The following is a 15,984-nucleotide window of genomic DNA, read 5'->3' on the forward strand; positions in this document are numbered from 1 at the left end:
TTTGGGCGCAACTTCCCTGACTCTGAATCACCCAACCTCGCCCGGGAGCACTTCCTATTAAAGCAGGCTCGAACCTGCTGCCGGGCTCTGCCATCTTTAATTTCTCCGCCAATCATCGGGAAACCTAACATCTAGAAATAGTGATATTTGAGGGTTTTTTTTTCCTGTTACCATAAACCAATTCTTAGCAGGTCTATGACTTTCTGCATATAGCACCAAACTGATTTAAAGCGAATCAATGAATGTGTTTATATGCCTTATTTCATAAAGGAATTCAGGGATGACCCTCCTTTTGATATTCTGGTATCTCTCTATATTTGGACCATGCATTTTTCTTGTCTTCTGAATGAAAAATGTGGTGAACTCAGCAGGTCACCAGCCAGCATCAGCTGCTCTCTTTTTAGAATGTCTTTCTGTGCTTTAGAAGCCGGAACTCTCCAAACCACACGCTCCAGACAGCGTTGCTGCAAATGTTCTCCACGTGAAATAGCTGTCACCAATTGCATGCATCCAAGTAAGCTTTGCAGGTGCTTTTTTGATGCTGCTGGAAAATACAGGTCTGCAGACCTTGGCTTTTCTGCAGCAGTGTTTCAATGACCAGTCACTTACTCTGTTAGTGTTGACAAGAGGTTGGGACTGTGGAGTGGTGGCTTCCGACTCCTCCTTCTTGATTGTGGCCATGAGTCAGGCAGTGCTGTTTAGGCCTCTTCCAGCCTTTCTAATGACTGTGAATGTCCCCAATTTACCATGACAAATCCCTTTCTTTCTAGAGTAGCTAGCTGGTTGCTGCAACGGGAACTCTGTGATATAAAATAATATAAACGACCCTGCATTTTAGTGGAGGGAAACAGATGACAAGTGACAGATCAATACTTGAGTAAAAGTTTTAATAAGAGGTTGATAATGTACCACAGATAAAAACAAAGTTTGAAAAGGGATGAGGAATGCAGGAGATTAATGTTGCAATTTTAAATAGATTGGTCAGAAAAGGTTTCGTAGAGAAGGCGACTTTTGAGACTTATCTATCAGGTCAGTTGTGTGCAAGGCCCTGCTGGAGATCCTGTCTTAAAATACTCCCTTAGATAAACCCCTACGTGACGTACTTACTGTTTTCCATTTCCAGGAGGCGATATTGTTTACCCGCAGTAAATATGGCGGAAAAAAGCTTCAGTCCCCCACACTTGGGCCCGCTCAACAAACATGGCGACAGCACTTCCTGTGTTTGCCCTCAACAAAGATGGCGACAGCACTTCCTTGTTTGCCCTCAACAAAGATGGCGACAGAACTTCCTGTGTTTGCCCTCAACAAAGTTGGCGACAACACTTCCTGTGTTTGCCCTCAACAAAGATGGCGACAGCACTTCCTGTTCAGGGGCTTCACCTTCAACAAAGATGGTACTTATGGTACAGGTTCCTTAACAGTCTGGATTCCGGTTGCGGTTTTTTTTTTTTTTTTTTTTCTTTAAATACATGTGTTTGCAGACGTAAGTAACAGGAAACCAGAAACCCCGTATCCATTTTTTCTCGAAGGCCCCGCACCGTGGCCTCTGCGGCCTCGGCCCCGCGTGGCTTCCCCGCCCACCTAACTTGTGGCGTTTGCGAGCCGGCCCGGGTTGGGGAGGCGGTGGCGGTGCTGGGGGGGGGGGGGCAGCGCCCCCTTCCATCCGTTCTGAAGATCATTCCCTGCTTCTCAGGTTGCCCCGAAAATCCCTCCTAATTCTTCCTGTTGGTAATACAGCAGGATTTCAGGTGGCAAGGAGGGAACTGAGAGCTCCAGACGGGCGTGGGCGGCCGCCACCCCCCCCCCGTCACTCTCCCCCTCCCCCCACCCCCACGGAGCCCCCTGTGCCGCCCCCCGACCCCCCAGTTGCTTCGCCTTCGAAGCCTCGGCACCGGCGCCCCAGACTCGGCGGCGGGCATGGCTACTGACCAGGGCTGCAGTGGGGGTAAATCCCCAATAAGCGTCCCTCCCACGTGCGGTCCTGGCGGTGGTGCTATAGAGATTCGGAACTCCTAGGGGGAGGGGTGCCGCGACCACACGGGAGGCGCCCGTAGAGCACACCTAGAGGTGACGGGGCGGGGGCTTTGCTCCCAGGCGCGGAGGACCTTACAGGGCTCGGTACCTGCGGGTCTCTGGCGCCCACGCCCACTGCGCTGCAGGGTTGAGCAGAAGCCGGTCCGAAGGCCGCCTGCGCGCGGTGGCAGTTTCTCTGGTGTTGGGGTATATCTGATGAAGTCGACGTTAAAGTAAAGCCGCTGGTTCTTGTTAGTATGTTAAAATGAAACGCTGCTCTGTAATTCTCAGATCAAAGTTGCTTTTAAGCAGGGTCTGTGGCCCAGTTTTTTCCAAACGTCCTTATCAAGCAAGGAATCCAGCGAGGACCCCATTGTGTGGAAAGCAAAATTAGATGATTCATATTCAGGGTTGGTCATTATGCTCAGAAATATTCAAGATTACTTTGATTTGGCTTAACGGCCATATACTAAACACCACGGCCTGGCACTCTGCCAAGATTCCTAGATGTACCTGACCTTAAGGAGTTTGCCTTTAGGAGGGTTGGTCAGCTTCCTGGAATCTGAGCTACTATTTCATGTCTTCCCAGGGAGAAATGGAGGCTAGAGACAAGCAAGTGCTTCGCTCCCTTCGCCTGGAGCTGGGTGCAGAGGTACTGGTAGAGGGACTGGTTCTTCAATATCTTTACCAGGAAGGGGTCTTGACAGAAAACCACCTTCAAGAAATCAAAGCTCAAGCCACAGGCCTTCGGAAAACAATGCTGCTGCTGGATATCCTACCTTCTAGAGGTCCTAAAGCATTTGATGCATTCCTAGATTCCCTGCAGGAATTTCCCTGGGTTAGGGAGAAGCTGGAGAAGGCAAGGGAAGAAGCCATAACTGAGCTCCCTGCAGGTAGGCCTGAAAAGATCACTTCTGACCAGCTGCAGAATTGTGGAAACTATGTCCTTTGGATGTGAAGTTGGGGTTTTAGGTGAGCAGTGGGTAAGGAGTTTGGCGTGAAGGCACATGGTGTTGGAGGCTGAGGAGGAGGAAGTGGAATTAGGAATGGTAGAGCTGGGGATCCCTGGGTGGCTCAGTGATTTAGCACCTGCCTTGGGCCCAGGGCGCAATCCTGGAGTCCCGGGGTCAAGTCCCGCGTCAGCCTGCTTCTCCCTCTGCCGGTGTCTCTGCCGTTCTCTCTTTCTCTACGTCTATCATGAATAAATAAATAAAATATTAAAAAAAAAAAAAAGAGGAAGTGTAGAGCCATGATGCAGAGGGTGAGGAGGGAGGTCACAGAATACATTTAGAAATGCTTCCAGGGAAACTTGGCAAGTCACTTGGGAGGCATGTTCTCATCTGAGAGCCAGGTCATATCTCAGTTCTTGGCATCGGGAGCCATTTGGAAAGTACAGATGGGAAAGCAGGCATCGGGCTACCGATAACTGATTTGTGGGGTGCCAGAGCTGCCGGCTGGAAAAGGTCAGCTTCATGAAGGAGGAGACAGTCTCTAGGAAGGCATGCCTTGCACCTGTTCCCTAGGCCAAAGGGGATTATTTAGAGAGCTGGTTAAGTTTTTAAAGGTTATTGATTGAAAGTCATTCTTTTTAGTTTGGCTTTGTTCAGACACCCAGAGTATTTAATATTATAAGAATAGTAGTTTGGAGAGGGTCTGTTTTGATTTTAAAGAAAGTTGAAAGCAATGGAAAAGAGAAACAATCCTGATGCTACTGGCCTGACTTGTAGCAGGAAGAAGATATGATATGAGACACTTTCCCTCTTAACACTTCCATGACTTACTGTTTTCCAAAGCTTGAGGAGCAGAGAACTGAATTGCCAAAAAAACCCAAACCAAACCAAAACAAAAACCCACCCCCAAACCAAAAAAAAAAAACAAAAACAAAAAAAACAAAACAAACAAAAAAACCCCCCAAAACCTCCAAAGTATAAATAACATAAATTAGTTTAGAAAGAAATAAGTAAAATAAAAAAATAAAAAATTGAAAGTTAACTTGCAAATTTTTAATAGTTAGGAAATAAACATTTTCCGGAGTTTTTGAAAGTAGTGATAGTCAGAACTCCTCCGGGACAGTGGTTCTCAGACTTAGTTGTTGCAGTTTTAAAAATACCAGCATAACTGGTTAAAAAACAACTACCAGTAATAAAAGACCAATTTTATTATTTTTGCCCCATGGACCTCATATTTTGTTTTATTTTGAATGATTTTTCAGACTGCAGGTACTAACTAATCATGATGAATTCTTCTATTTTTATTAATGACATATGTCTGAATATCTGCTCTGCATGAGATAGCCACTTAACTTAGGAAGGCTTGGTTAAACCCCAGTGGAAAAAGCAAACATATTTTCATTTCCTAGCATGGCTGAATTTCAGGTAAATGTATGTGTTAGGCTTTTTGAAATACTGAAAATAGCTGTCCTTTCAGGGCCACAGGAATTCAAGTGTCCTTACAAAATTAAATACTCCAGGTATGTGAACAAATCCAAACGAAAGTATCTAAGACGTTTCTACCAGTTTACTGAAAACAGAATAAATATTGTGGAACTGGGGACATGTTAAGAGAAGTATTAGAGTATCCAGTGTCTTTTCCTGGTGTTTAACTTAGAGATGCCTCTTGGCACCAGATAGTTGGAAACAACAAAACAAGCGAACCGAAACCCCGTTACTACCAAAATATTTCATTTAATTTTACAATCATTTTGGGTGATGTAACCAGTTCTCTTCTATGTTGTTCATAAAGGTGTGACTCCATTTTCATTTCTTCAAGATTTATTTAGAGAACAAGAAGAAATTATGATTTTTTTTTTTTTTTACCAAATGGTGAAAATTATACAGAAGTTGAGGGAAAAATAATTTTTTTTTTAAGTAAGCAGAATGAAACAGTATAACGTGAGAAAAAAATTGAGTGTGTCTGTGTGAAAAATATTAATTTGTTCTGTGGAAGTGTTCAAATGGAACGATAGGTTGGCTACTGTACAAATTATGTACTCTTAATTGTTTTACTTTACTTTTTGTCGAGTAACACAGCTATTGAAAAATGTTTGAAGAGAGAGTTTGATTGACATGTATCAGCAATGATAATCACAAAATCTTACTTTTAAAATAACTTAATTATTGAGTATTTTAAGTAAGATCATAAAATACAAGTAAGGTATGGTGAATAATGGTGTAGCAAACACCTGTCTCCCCATCACTCAATTTAAAAAAGAAATATTACCATTGCCTTTGAGAACCTTGGGTGTTCCTCCTCAGTCCGAGCTCAGCTTCAACACCCACTTACTGGTAAATCCTTAATTTGAAGTTTATCATTCCCTTCTTCATGTTGTAGTTTCCTCTCTCATAAAAATCACTTTTAAAATCCACATATGTTATGGAAAATCTGCAATACCTTAAATTTTAGCAAGGTATATAAAGATATAATTAAAAAATATATATAATGTGTGGGGGAGAATAAGGGATGGAGGAAACGATTCATTTATTAATCTTTTTGGAAATGATATTATTTTAAAGGAGTTAGTTAACAGCCTTCTCTTATTTGGGACCTTAAACTTTCAGTGTTTAATTAAGTGGATGGTGATATTTTAATTCTAAAATTCATTGGGACTTAATTGAAACCTATTTTTTTTTTTTTTTTAATCCTTAATCCTGGAAAGTGTATCAGAGTTGAGATGCTTTCAACTTAATGTTCCTGTAAAAAATGCAGATAGAACCAGAGGTCTATTTCTCAGGACCCTGTGCTTCTCCAGTTGTGAGAAAGTAGTTTTAATAAGCTTTTAAAAAGTCCATTTAAATTTTTGTAAAGGCAATTTTGAATTTTGAGGAACTAAACTGTAGGAAAATGTGATGCTTATATATTATGTGTATATATTAACATTGCCTGATCTTTTACTCTCTTTGATTGTCATTATTAATTAATTTGTATAGATTTGGTGATCTCCTCCTGGGAGGCTTGAGAACAAATGGGCAGGAATGGCTTTCTCTTTGGCCAAGAGGCTGAAACTTCTCCAAGAATTAACTGATTTCATTTTCTTAAGAGCCGTTCTTGTCTTGGGCTTCTCAGAGAATCCTGGTTTCCCTTTTGCTTAATTTCTGTGTTATGCTTGTAAATTTTGAGTTGCCTCAAAAGGCCATACTTGGTGATTGATACTAGTTAGTTGCTTCAAATTTATATTCTAGATGTAAATTTTAGGGAAGAATTTAGTTGTATCTTAATCCTCTCTGATCTCTTAAAGCCTATCCTCAGCATATCCCAAAACATAAAAAAAACACTTTAAACCTTTGATTCTTTCTTAGTCTACCTAGCTGATGGGTCTTCCTATTTCTGTTAAAAAAAAAATGTCTAAGATGTTAATGAATATTTGATTTTGTGTTTTTCTCACACTATGAGGACCCATATTTTAGAGGAGAAATTCTGGCAATAAAATTATTTAATCCAGCTTGGCACCGTGGAAAGGATACTTCATAGTGTGTCCCTTGCTGGCTAAGACTGCATAGCAGACAGCAGATCAGCTGGCTGTCCTCTCTGGGCTCCTGTCTGGTCTTTTAGGAGATGAGAACAGTGCTGAGTGTGGGTGTAGGCAGCCTGTGCCTGCCTGCCTGGCTTTCTACTGCTCATGGCCCTGTCTGCTGACTTGCTCTCTCTAGGGCCTGAGCTAATCTGGGTCTGGAAAGGAGGTTGGTGGCAGCCCCAGTCTTACCAGCTGGTGGGACTTAGCCTAAGGCATGGTGGGAGTGACTCCTGGGCCCCAGGACTCCCAGCCCTGTTTGGGGGACTGGGGCTCTGTTATGTTTCTCACTTATCAGCCAGCCTGGCAATGTTTTCTTTAACTCCAGTCTTACATTAGGTTTAGGAGGTTTTTGTACCCCCTCCCGTCCCCCCCCCCCCCTCCCCCCCCCCCCCCCCCCCCCCCCCCCGGCCCAGGCTAGATTCTGGCTTTACGTCCCTCTAGCCACTGGGAAGGATGAAGGACAGATGTCTTGGAACACAGCTCAGTGCCTCATACGTTAGCATCAGATGCCTCAACTCTTTAGCCTCCTGAGGCTATTTGCTTTGGCTTTGCTTGTTGAGTGGGTCCTCACTGTGGACCCCATGCCCTGGCTCTGGCTGCCCTCACTGGTGCAGGATGCAGGGCTGGTCTGTATTCCCTCTATCCAAGGGCTCCAGGCTCAGCCTATCCCTTTTGGAGCTGGCCTTGTATGACCGTGCGGAGGTGCATCACCTACTGACTCAAGATCTACTCTGGTGCTCAGATGTATATTTGGATGCGTCTGAAGTTACTGAAGCAATAATGGCAAAAATCTCAGGGATTGTAATAGGTTTACTGGAGAGATTTCTAGCTGAGTATTCTCCAGTCATACCATGAATTGGCCCTATTCTGCATACAGTAAATTCGGTGTTGATCTCAGCTTATCTAGCTTATGGTCTGCTCGGGCACTTGCACTGTGGCTGAGTGGATTTCACTTTGTGGCATCCTGTGTCCTCAAGAGGCTATGGTGGGTCAGCATCTATGGTAAGACCAGACCCTTTCCTGCGGTGAGGGCCAAGGCCACAGAGAGCCCCAGCAGAACTATCGTGTAGTGCCTGAGGGCCAACTGATAGATAGCAGGCTATCTATATGACTTGGTAATAAAGATCAACCGAGGGGATTCATTCATTCATTGAAGAAATGTTGAATATTGACATTAGGTGCTAGGGTATTTTGGGAAACAAAGCCCTGCCCTTCTAGAGCTCACTGATGTGCTATAGTCTGATGGAGATAGACAGGAAGCAAGCGAGTGACTTACAGTGCTACGAAGAAAAACAGTAGTGGTGAGGAAGGGCTCCGCATGTTGTGCAGGGCAGTCAGAGAAAGCCTCTCTGCTGTGAGGATGTGGAGCAGAGACCCGAATTCTGCAACAGAGTGGGTACTTGGAGGAAGAATGTTTCCGATAGAGGGGACTGCAGATGCACAGGGGCTCCAGCGGGAGCCCTCTGTGATAGTTTGGCTGGAGCCCAGGTGCTGTGGCTAATAACCATCCTCACGGAGAGATGACTCACACTGCACACAGCAAAGGCCCGTTTGTTGCTGTGCTTCACAAAATGTGAGATGTGTGCACAGCCGTGATCTTGGGTGGTTCTTAAAATGATTTTAGATGAAATGTGACTGTGGAAGTGAATCACATGGTAGGAGTCATTTCCGTTTTCTTTCTGTTTCAATCCTGATGACATCCAGGTGAAAGTCTCCGTTTGCCATAGCATCTCTCTTGACACTTGCTGGTTTTTCTTTTTAACAGAGAGAAAAAGTTCCTTATGCCTAAAGCTTTCTGCAGACAACAGTATTTAGCTGGAATTGAGTTGTGTTGCCTTCTTTCCCTTGTATTAATCTAATGGTTTCCTTCCATTTATGGCAAGTGAAACTGTTTTCTATTTATGAAGTTACTTTTTGAAAATACCTTACTTTTATTTAAGTAAAAATGAGTCACATAAAGAAAAATACTATGAAAATAATGGTAAGAAGATGTGGCAAAAATTGTCAAGATGCTTTTCATGCATTTTCTCATTTGAAAAGACAGGAGTTGGGGTAGGAACAATCCTCTGGTTGCATAGTTGGGGAAGGAAGTCTCCAGCTCTAGTTCAGATAGAAAATGGTGCCAAATTAAAGGTACTTCATTGTTTTGCTCATTCAGATTATGCATAGTGGCTGGGAATTGGTTAAATTTATTAGTAGAATGCCAGAATGACTTAACTTTATGTTTTCTAAATTATAAATATGTTCATTTGCTAATATGCCAGAGTTAGCAAGATGGAGACAAATTCCAGTATTCCAGAATTTTAGCCATGAGGGACTCACAGATCATCTAATTTTTCTCCGAGAAAGCTAAGGCCTATGGAGATTTAGTCAAGTTGCCCATGATTACATAGCTAGTTAATGTAATTTATTGCTGAACTAGAATCCAGGCCTCCTAGCTCTTGATTTAGGATTTTTTCTGCTATGCAATCTTGGCTTCCCACTGGGTTTGAAATGGAATTGTATTATGCTGTAGTGTTAATAATTGAAATGAGCTTTTAAAAAATTGTACTAATGCTTTTTTTGTTTTAAGAGGAAAATTTTCAAGGGCTTTTAGGGGTATACTGAGATAAGATTTTGCTAAAATATTTTATTTTTATTAATGCTAATTTTAATCTTTTAAGAGGAAATTTTGATAGTTCAGTACTGCATTTTATCAGAAGATTCCACTCCTCCCCCCTTCTACAAGGCTGACATAAAGGAAGAGCAGAATACTTTTATCGAGTATTTATGGGACTGATGAAATAATGCATCTGTTGGCAGCTAATTGTAGCTCTTTCTAGGAATAGCAAATCATGTGACAGGCCTCTCCCCAGCAGGGATGCCTCCATTTCACTTTAAAAAATATATTTAAAAAAAGAAAAAAATGGATTTAATATTCTTTTCTCTTAGAATTCTCACTGTGACTTTTTTCTCCCTCCTGTGGTTGTATGGGCCACTTAGCTCCATCAATCACCCTATTGACTCTTGTGGTTGATTTTGCTTAGTGTTTCTCAACCCTGGCTTTAAAAAAACTACTGATCCCTAGACTTTGATCCCAGGCCAATTCATGCCAAAATCTGTGGAGGTGTGTGATCCAGTGATATTAAGACACATGCAGACATGCACATGCAGACATGAACAAACACACGTACACATATGTATGTGTACCCATGTGTGGGTGCAAACACAGGCCCATGCAGCAACAGCTCATGAAGTTATTTTAAGGTGCAGCCAGGGTTGAGAACTGTTAAATCTGACCAGCTGGTTAGGCACATGGCTTTTTTGTCACTTGTTGCTCCCCAAGTATGAGCTTCCCAAAGTTGTGTACTTGATTGAAGAGTTGTTCTTGTTTTTTTGGTGAGGTGAATTGGAAAGGTGTGGGAATGGAGCTACAGAAGGATATGTAGTCTTGTTTTGATTCTGTGATCACAAGTGTTTTTAATTCTTTGAATTTTTTTTTTTTACATTTTTAAAAATTTAAATTCAATTTGCCAACATGTAGTGTAACACCCATTGCTCATCCCATCAAGTGCCCTCTTCATTGCCGTCCCCCAAGTCTTTGAATTTCTTGAATGTATTGCTCAAGAATGTTTCAGAATCTCAGACCCCACAGAGATGTGATTCTACTACCAACGCTAAAATCCACTAGAGCTCTGTGGGGATACATGGGCTTGATGTACACAGAACAACATTGACTGTGGTGTTTTGAATTAGCAGATAAATTTGGATTTGGGGGAATTATTTTCATTGCATATTCACATTGTTAGGTAATTACAAACCATCTGGAATACTTTGTGCTCTATAGATCAAGCTGTCCAAATGGAGACAGAACCTGCCAGTGGAGAATGAGTTGGATGCTGCCCTCAGATACAGAGTGAGCTAAGATGGCTTGAGGATGGATGAGAGGAGAAGAGAGACAAAGTTGGGAATGGCTTAGCCAATAAAATAACTATCATAATATTTATTGGTGGCTTTACTTTGTGCCAGGTGCTGCTCTAGATCCTTAATTCACTTAATCCTGGCAATAACTTGGAGAGGCAGGTGGTATCATTACTGCTGCTGCACAGATGAGAAATCAGATGTTCCGATCACTTGTTCAAGGTCATACAACCTAGTAGAGACAAATTTGGAATCCAGGTACTTCAAAGCCTGCTAATCATAGCCTATGAAAACACATTTTCAAGATGTGCTTTTCTTTCTGCGCTACTCCTCACAACCCGTGGCTGCTCCAGAACCCATCATTTACCAGCCCCTGGTAGTCTTCCCTCTCCTATTCCAGTCACTCCCAGACATACAGCCCAAGAGGCTTTTCTGTCTTTCTCTTTCTTGCCTGTGGTCAGAAGACTAAATTCTGGTTGGCATCTCTGTCTCTCCCCCATCTCTCTTTTTTTTTTTTTTTTGGAGGGCAAGGTATAATAGGAGACCCTATGGGGTCAAGGAACAGAGCTCCTGGGTTGCTGCTATCCCAACTTGCTACCTTGAGAGTAGAAGAAAACTAAATCTTCTTGGCTGTGATTCGGAGATAGTGTGTTGGCTCTCCTGGTACCAGAATCAGGTTCCGCTTTGGCAGCTCTTAAATCTTGCTGTCGAAAGTCAAAAGCCATCAGTACTAATAACCAGCTCTTCTGGTGGCACAACTTCAGAGTTTAACCATACACTTAGCAAGGTGGCTTTCTCTTTACGGGTGTAGTTCAAACTTGTAGGCTGTTGTTGGAGCTAGCTGCAGGAATGTTTGCCTTTGCTTAATTTTAATAGGCAGCTGTGTTTATACTTGTTCCTCAGTTTGAACAGTGAGGAGTAGATGTATATGATTCTTTGGAGGACTTTTTCCCCAGAGGAAAAAAAGGGTACACTGTGCTTTTCCAAACAGTAAATTTTAATTGAGAAGGAAATGTGACCTCTAAAAGAAGTTTAGTCCTAGGCTTTATTTTTTTTAATGTTATAAAAGAAATCTTAACTCCTTGTAAGAAGTGCCAAGTTGACAATTCCTGGAAATGTTCATGTTCTATTTATGCTCAGCACCATAGCAGAGAGGGTGGTGACGCTGCTACCAAAATAATACTGCTGAGATGTAGTAAGTGGTAAAGGAGAGCTTTGTGATTTCATAACCTAAATATAAGACTTTTAAAGCATCTCTCAGTTCCACCATTTGTGTATAAGGTGTATGGGTGCTGAGTGGTAATGACCGCATTGTTATGGCATCTGCTGGGACCTGCCCTGTTGGAAGAACTGTAGAAGGGTAGAGCTGGAAGGGACCTCAGAGACCCCCACTGTACAGGTGAGGAAACTCAAGGATGTAAGTAAGTCTAATAGCATGTATGTGGGCTCTTTAGTTCAAGCAATAGACTTCTTGCTAACATAAGCAAAAATGGGAATTTCTCTTAACATATACTGGGCTGTTCACAACCTTAAAGGAATTGCTAAAATGTCAGGGCTCAGTAAGCCAGGAATGAGGCAACTCTGGGGATCTCCGGCCATTGGTGACCATCTCCAGCTGAGTTACTTCACTGAACCTTCTCTCAAGATTCAGGGTCTGATGGCCTAGGTTGAGTCATGAGCCCTTCCTTTAGGACACCAGAGTTAACTGGAGTGGGGAAGGGACAGATCTAAAAGGAAGAGGTGAAAGCCAATTAAGAGATGTCCACTATACCATAGCACTCCCCTTGTTTTTATATTGAACAAGTAAGTTCCACACTTGTGAGCCTGGAAAACAACAACAACAACAACAACAAAAAAGCGATAGCCCTTTTAGAAGGAGAATATTTCACATTTTAGTATAGCAAGGCCCAGGTTGAAGGCCAGAGGCGGTAGGAAAAATAAAGGAGAGCAGTTTTTATAGCAGAATAGGTCTTCTGAAACCTTTCCAAAATGAGAAGATATTGGAGGAAAAAACAGATTGAGAATGTTGAAGTCAAGAGGTAGTTAGAGAGTTTGGATTGGGGTCAAGCCTCAAAGCTTTACATACATACATAAACTCACTTTATCCTCATAGACCTTTGAGGTCAGTATTATTACTATCATTTGCATTTTACACATGAAGATATTAGATGAATTGCCCAAGGTCACATAACTTGAGAGTAGAAGAGCTGAGATTTGAACATTGACAGTCTGGTCCTCTAGCCTATGCTTAATTGCTAGGCTCTTCCGTCCCTAAAACCGGTTCTTGGTTCTGAAAGAACAGCTTCTTTACCTTTTACCTTTCTTCCCTTGGGTCCCTCACATGTAGCCAGTATTTTCATTGTGTTTTTAAAAATAGTTTACCAAATGGGAGGTTAACAAAATACCAAAGAAGATAAAAAATATTTTCTCAGAAATGTGATTAGACAAAATAAAGATTCTGAATGAGGTTGACATGGCAGTTTTTGTTTGTGGAGTCTTTTTTCTCTTCCCTTTCAGTTTCTTTTTATTCTGAATCAGCCCTTTGATGGTGTTGTGGACAATTGTCCTTTATCGGGTTGGGCCTCTCGTATTTGAGCTCTTTTATTCTTTTGTGTGCCAGTCAGAATCCATTTAGGAGACAAAACCCACCCAGTAATGTGAACAAAGAAAATTTCATATAAAGAATTATTAACTAGTAAAAGGTTAATTATGGTTAACTACTGAAGGGGTAAAGAGGTCTCTAAGGAATACAGGAATAGCAGATGGAAGAAGCTACTTTCTCTAGGGCTGAAGGAGTGTCCAGATTGACTTGCAAGAGGCTCTTCCCCATCCTCAAGACTGAGTTTCAGCCCTCTTTGAAGATGATGTGACTGCCACATGAATATGTGGCTTGCTGGCGGCCAGTGAACTTGCCCGAGCAGTACCTGCTCGAACTGGTGTATAAGAGCAGCCCACTGGGTTGAGAATCTTGGTAGAGTACATGGGTGAACCTGAGTTGATCCTTAGAAGTCTACTGAGTGGCAGGGAACTTCCATGGAGAGGAAGCACCTTTGGGTTTCCCAAATGCCACTGGAAGTATACTTTACAAAGGATAAAGCATCCCAAGCCTAGTGAAAAGCCCCTTCCTCTGCTGTAGCCTTTCAGTGACCCTCCAGTGCCCTCTTTTGATGAAAACCAACACTGCACCATCTGGCAAAGGAGAATGTTCGGATCCCAGGGTCCGAACCTGGGGTCACAAAGCAGGGCAAAGAGGGTGAATTTAGAGCTCAGAATTTATGCATTGCTACTTGGTGCACCTCATCTGTAAAATGATGATAGTACATAATTCCCAGAGTAGTTCTGAGAACCTGATTTATCCATTCATTTATTTAGCCAACATTTATTGACCGTCTACGATTGCTGGCTGTCCTGCTAACGCTGTGAGATTATGGTTGTCATTGTCTATGTTTGTTTGTTTGTTTGTCTCTGAAAATAGCCTGTGATCATCTCTAAGGCAAAGACTGTTTCTACTTCTGTGCCTGCAGAACCTAGCTAGCATAGTGCTAGATACTCATTAGTCCTCACATGCTTATTGAATGAATGGAAATCAGGACTATGAAGGTGAACGTAAAGATGGAATCATACCCGTCAAGGAGTTTAAATTATAGTTGGGGAAAGGTAGAGGCAAACAAAATATAATGTGGTATTCTAGCTATCTTTTGTGGCTTACAGTAACAGTCATTTGTTTGGGCAGGGCTCAGAAGAGGGCACTTCATTTCTGCTCCACCTGGTGTCAGGTGGGGTGGCTTAACTGGGGGTGGAGGAGCCATTTCCCAGATGTGTCACTCATATTTCTGGTAAATTTTTGGTTCCTCTCCACGTAGGCCTTTCTGCAGGTGCCTGGGGGTTCCTTACAGTATGGTGGTTGAGTTTCAAGACGCAGGAAGTAGAAGGTGCAGGTTTCTTAAGGCCTGGGCCCAGACACTGACATAGCATTAACTTTGCACTATATTCTTTGGTTAAGCTGTCCCAGAGCCCAGATTCAAGACATCACAGAAACCTCACGTTTTCTTGTGAAGTATGTCAATCACATAGGGGCCTTATAGCACTTATCAGATGTAGTGACTTAAAGTATATATATTTGTTATCATAAATGGAAACTTAGCTGCCATACATGAAAATGACTTATAAATTAATAACAAATGTTCTTACCATTTTAACAAAACATATGTTTTAAAAAGTGAAGATAGCTCTTTTTTTCTCCCAAGTATAAATGCAAGACATATGTATTGTTTAAAAAGGAAAGACTCTAGAAAGATACCAAGAAAATGGAAGTCACCCATATATAATCTTATTGCCCAGAGATAACCATAGTTTATAACAAATGAGTAGTGAAATGCAGTATTTGGGTTTTTACTCTAGGACATTTAGAATCTCTCTCTTTCCTGAACTCCAGTCATTTCCAGAAAGTTATTATTTACTTGATACCAACACTTAAATCTGGAATTTCTCACATGATGCCAAATAAAGAATAAAATTCAGAAGGCTGCATGTGTGTGTGAAAAAAAAAATACATGAATACACACACACACTTTTCTTTAGAGAGTAAAACTTTCTGAATCAACTTGAAGTAGTCTTTTCAAATTACTAAGGCTAGCCACTGGTCGTCTCATTTCAGTTAGCAGGAGGTGGGGGCTGGGTACACTGGACTTAAATGACCTTCTCCAATTACTCTTTAAGAACTATGAGGAATATTTTTCATTCTGTTTAAAGTATTTTTCTGTTTATCTTTCTATTAGTATTCTATTTCAAAGTGTTTCACTAGGATATTATATAACCTGATTTCTTTCCTAAGTCTCCTGCTTGTATGCTTTTAAATATTAGGTTTCTAAATCTTTCGTTTTTCTGGAGCCATTCTACTATAGGTGATGAAGCCTTTGCCTGTGGCATTTTAAAATCTTTTTATATACCCTCAAGTTGACGAGATTTGTAAATATGTGAGTGTTCTGGATAGTAGATTAGATGTTTTCCCTCTTGCATTTGGAAAGGCATTCTTCATAACTTTTTTCACTAAATTGTGGAGTATATTTCAAAGAAACTGTTAAAACCTTTGGTGGAATAATCATATCTCATCCCTCTCCTTATGAACCAGAGTAAGCACTCAGGTTTGGTTTCTTCTGAGGCCCCATTTGTTGCATTGTCTTCCCTCTGTGGGCATCTCGTCCCTCTCCTTATTACCAGAGTAAGCACAGTGTAGGAGGGACTGTATAAATCAGAGGAAAGAGTGGATATGAGAAGTTCTGAAAGTTTTTTTCCTGCATTATTTTAGCAGGCGTTTCTCAACTTTCTACTGTTTGCTGTGAGTTAGGTATGGAAATTAATAAAGTATAATCTTGGCCCTCAAGTTGTTCCAAATAAATGAGATGATACATGCAAAGTGCTTAGGACAGAGCCTGGCATCTATTAAACGTTCAGTGAATGTGAGTTGTTGTCATTATTATCGTTAGAGGTAACTGAAGAGTTGTGACAGAGAGGTATGTACAGGGACAGGGCGGCTCCACCTAGCCTGTGGTAAGATGGAA

At 41.7% G+C, this 15,984-nt stretch overlaps 1 protein-coding gene across 1 annotated transcript in view; it reads left to right on the forward strand.

The window, feature by feature from the left end:
* The first annotated feature begins 1,294 nt into the window (after positions 1-1,294).
* Positions 1,295-15,984, forward strand: part of CRADD (CASP2 and RIPK1 domain containing adaptor with death domain) — a 177,716-nt gene continuing 163,026 nt past the window's right edge. Inside the window, exons 1-2 of the mRNA XM_072724579.1 lie at positions 1,295-1,483; positions 2,603-2,906. Of these exons, the coding sequence (XP_072580680.1) occupies positions 2,609-2,906 (298 nt within the window). The 5' untranslated portion in view covers positions 1,295-1,483; positions 2,603-2,608. The remainder of the gene's footprint in view (positions 1,484-2,602; positions 2,907-15,984) is intronic.

Source organism: Vulpes vulpes, chromosome 10 (genome assembly GCF_048418805.1).
Source record: "Vulpes vulpes isolate BD-2025 chromosome 10, VulVul3, whole genome shotgun sequence".
In the NCBI taxonomy this organism is placed as follows: Eukaryota; Metazoa; Chordata; class Mammalia; order Carnivora; family Canidae; genus Vulpes; species Vulpes vulpes.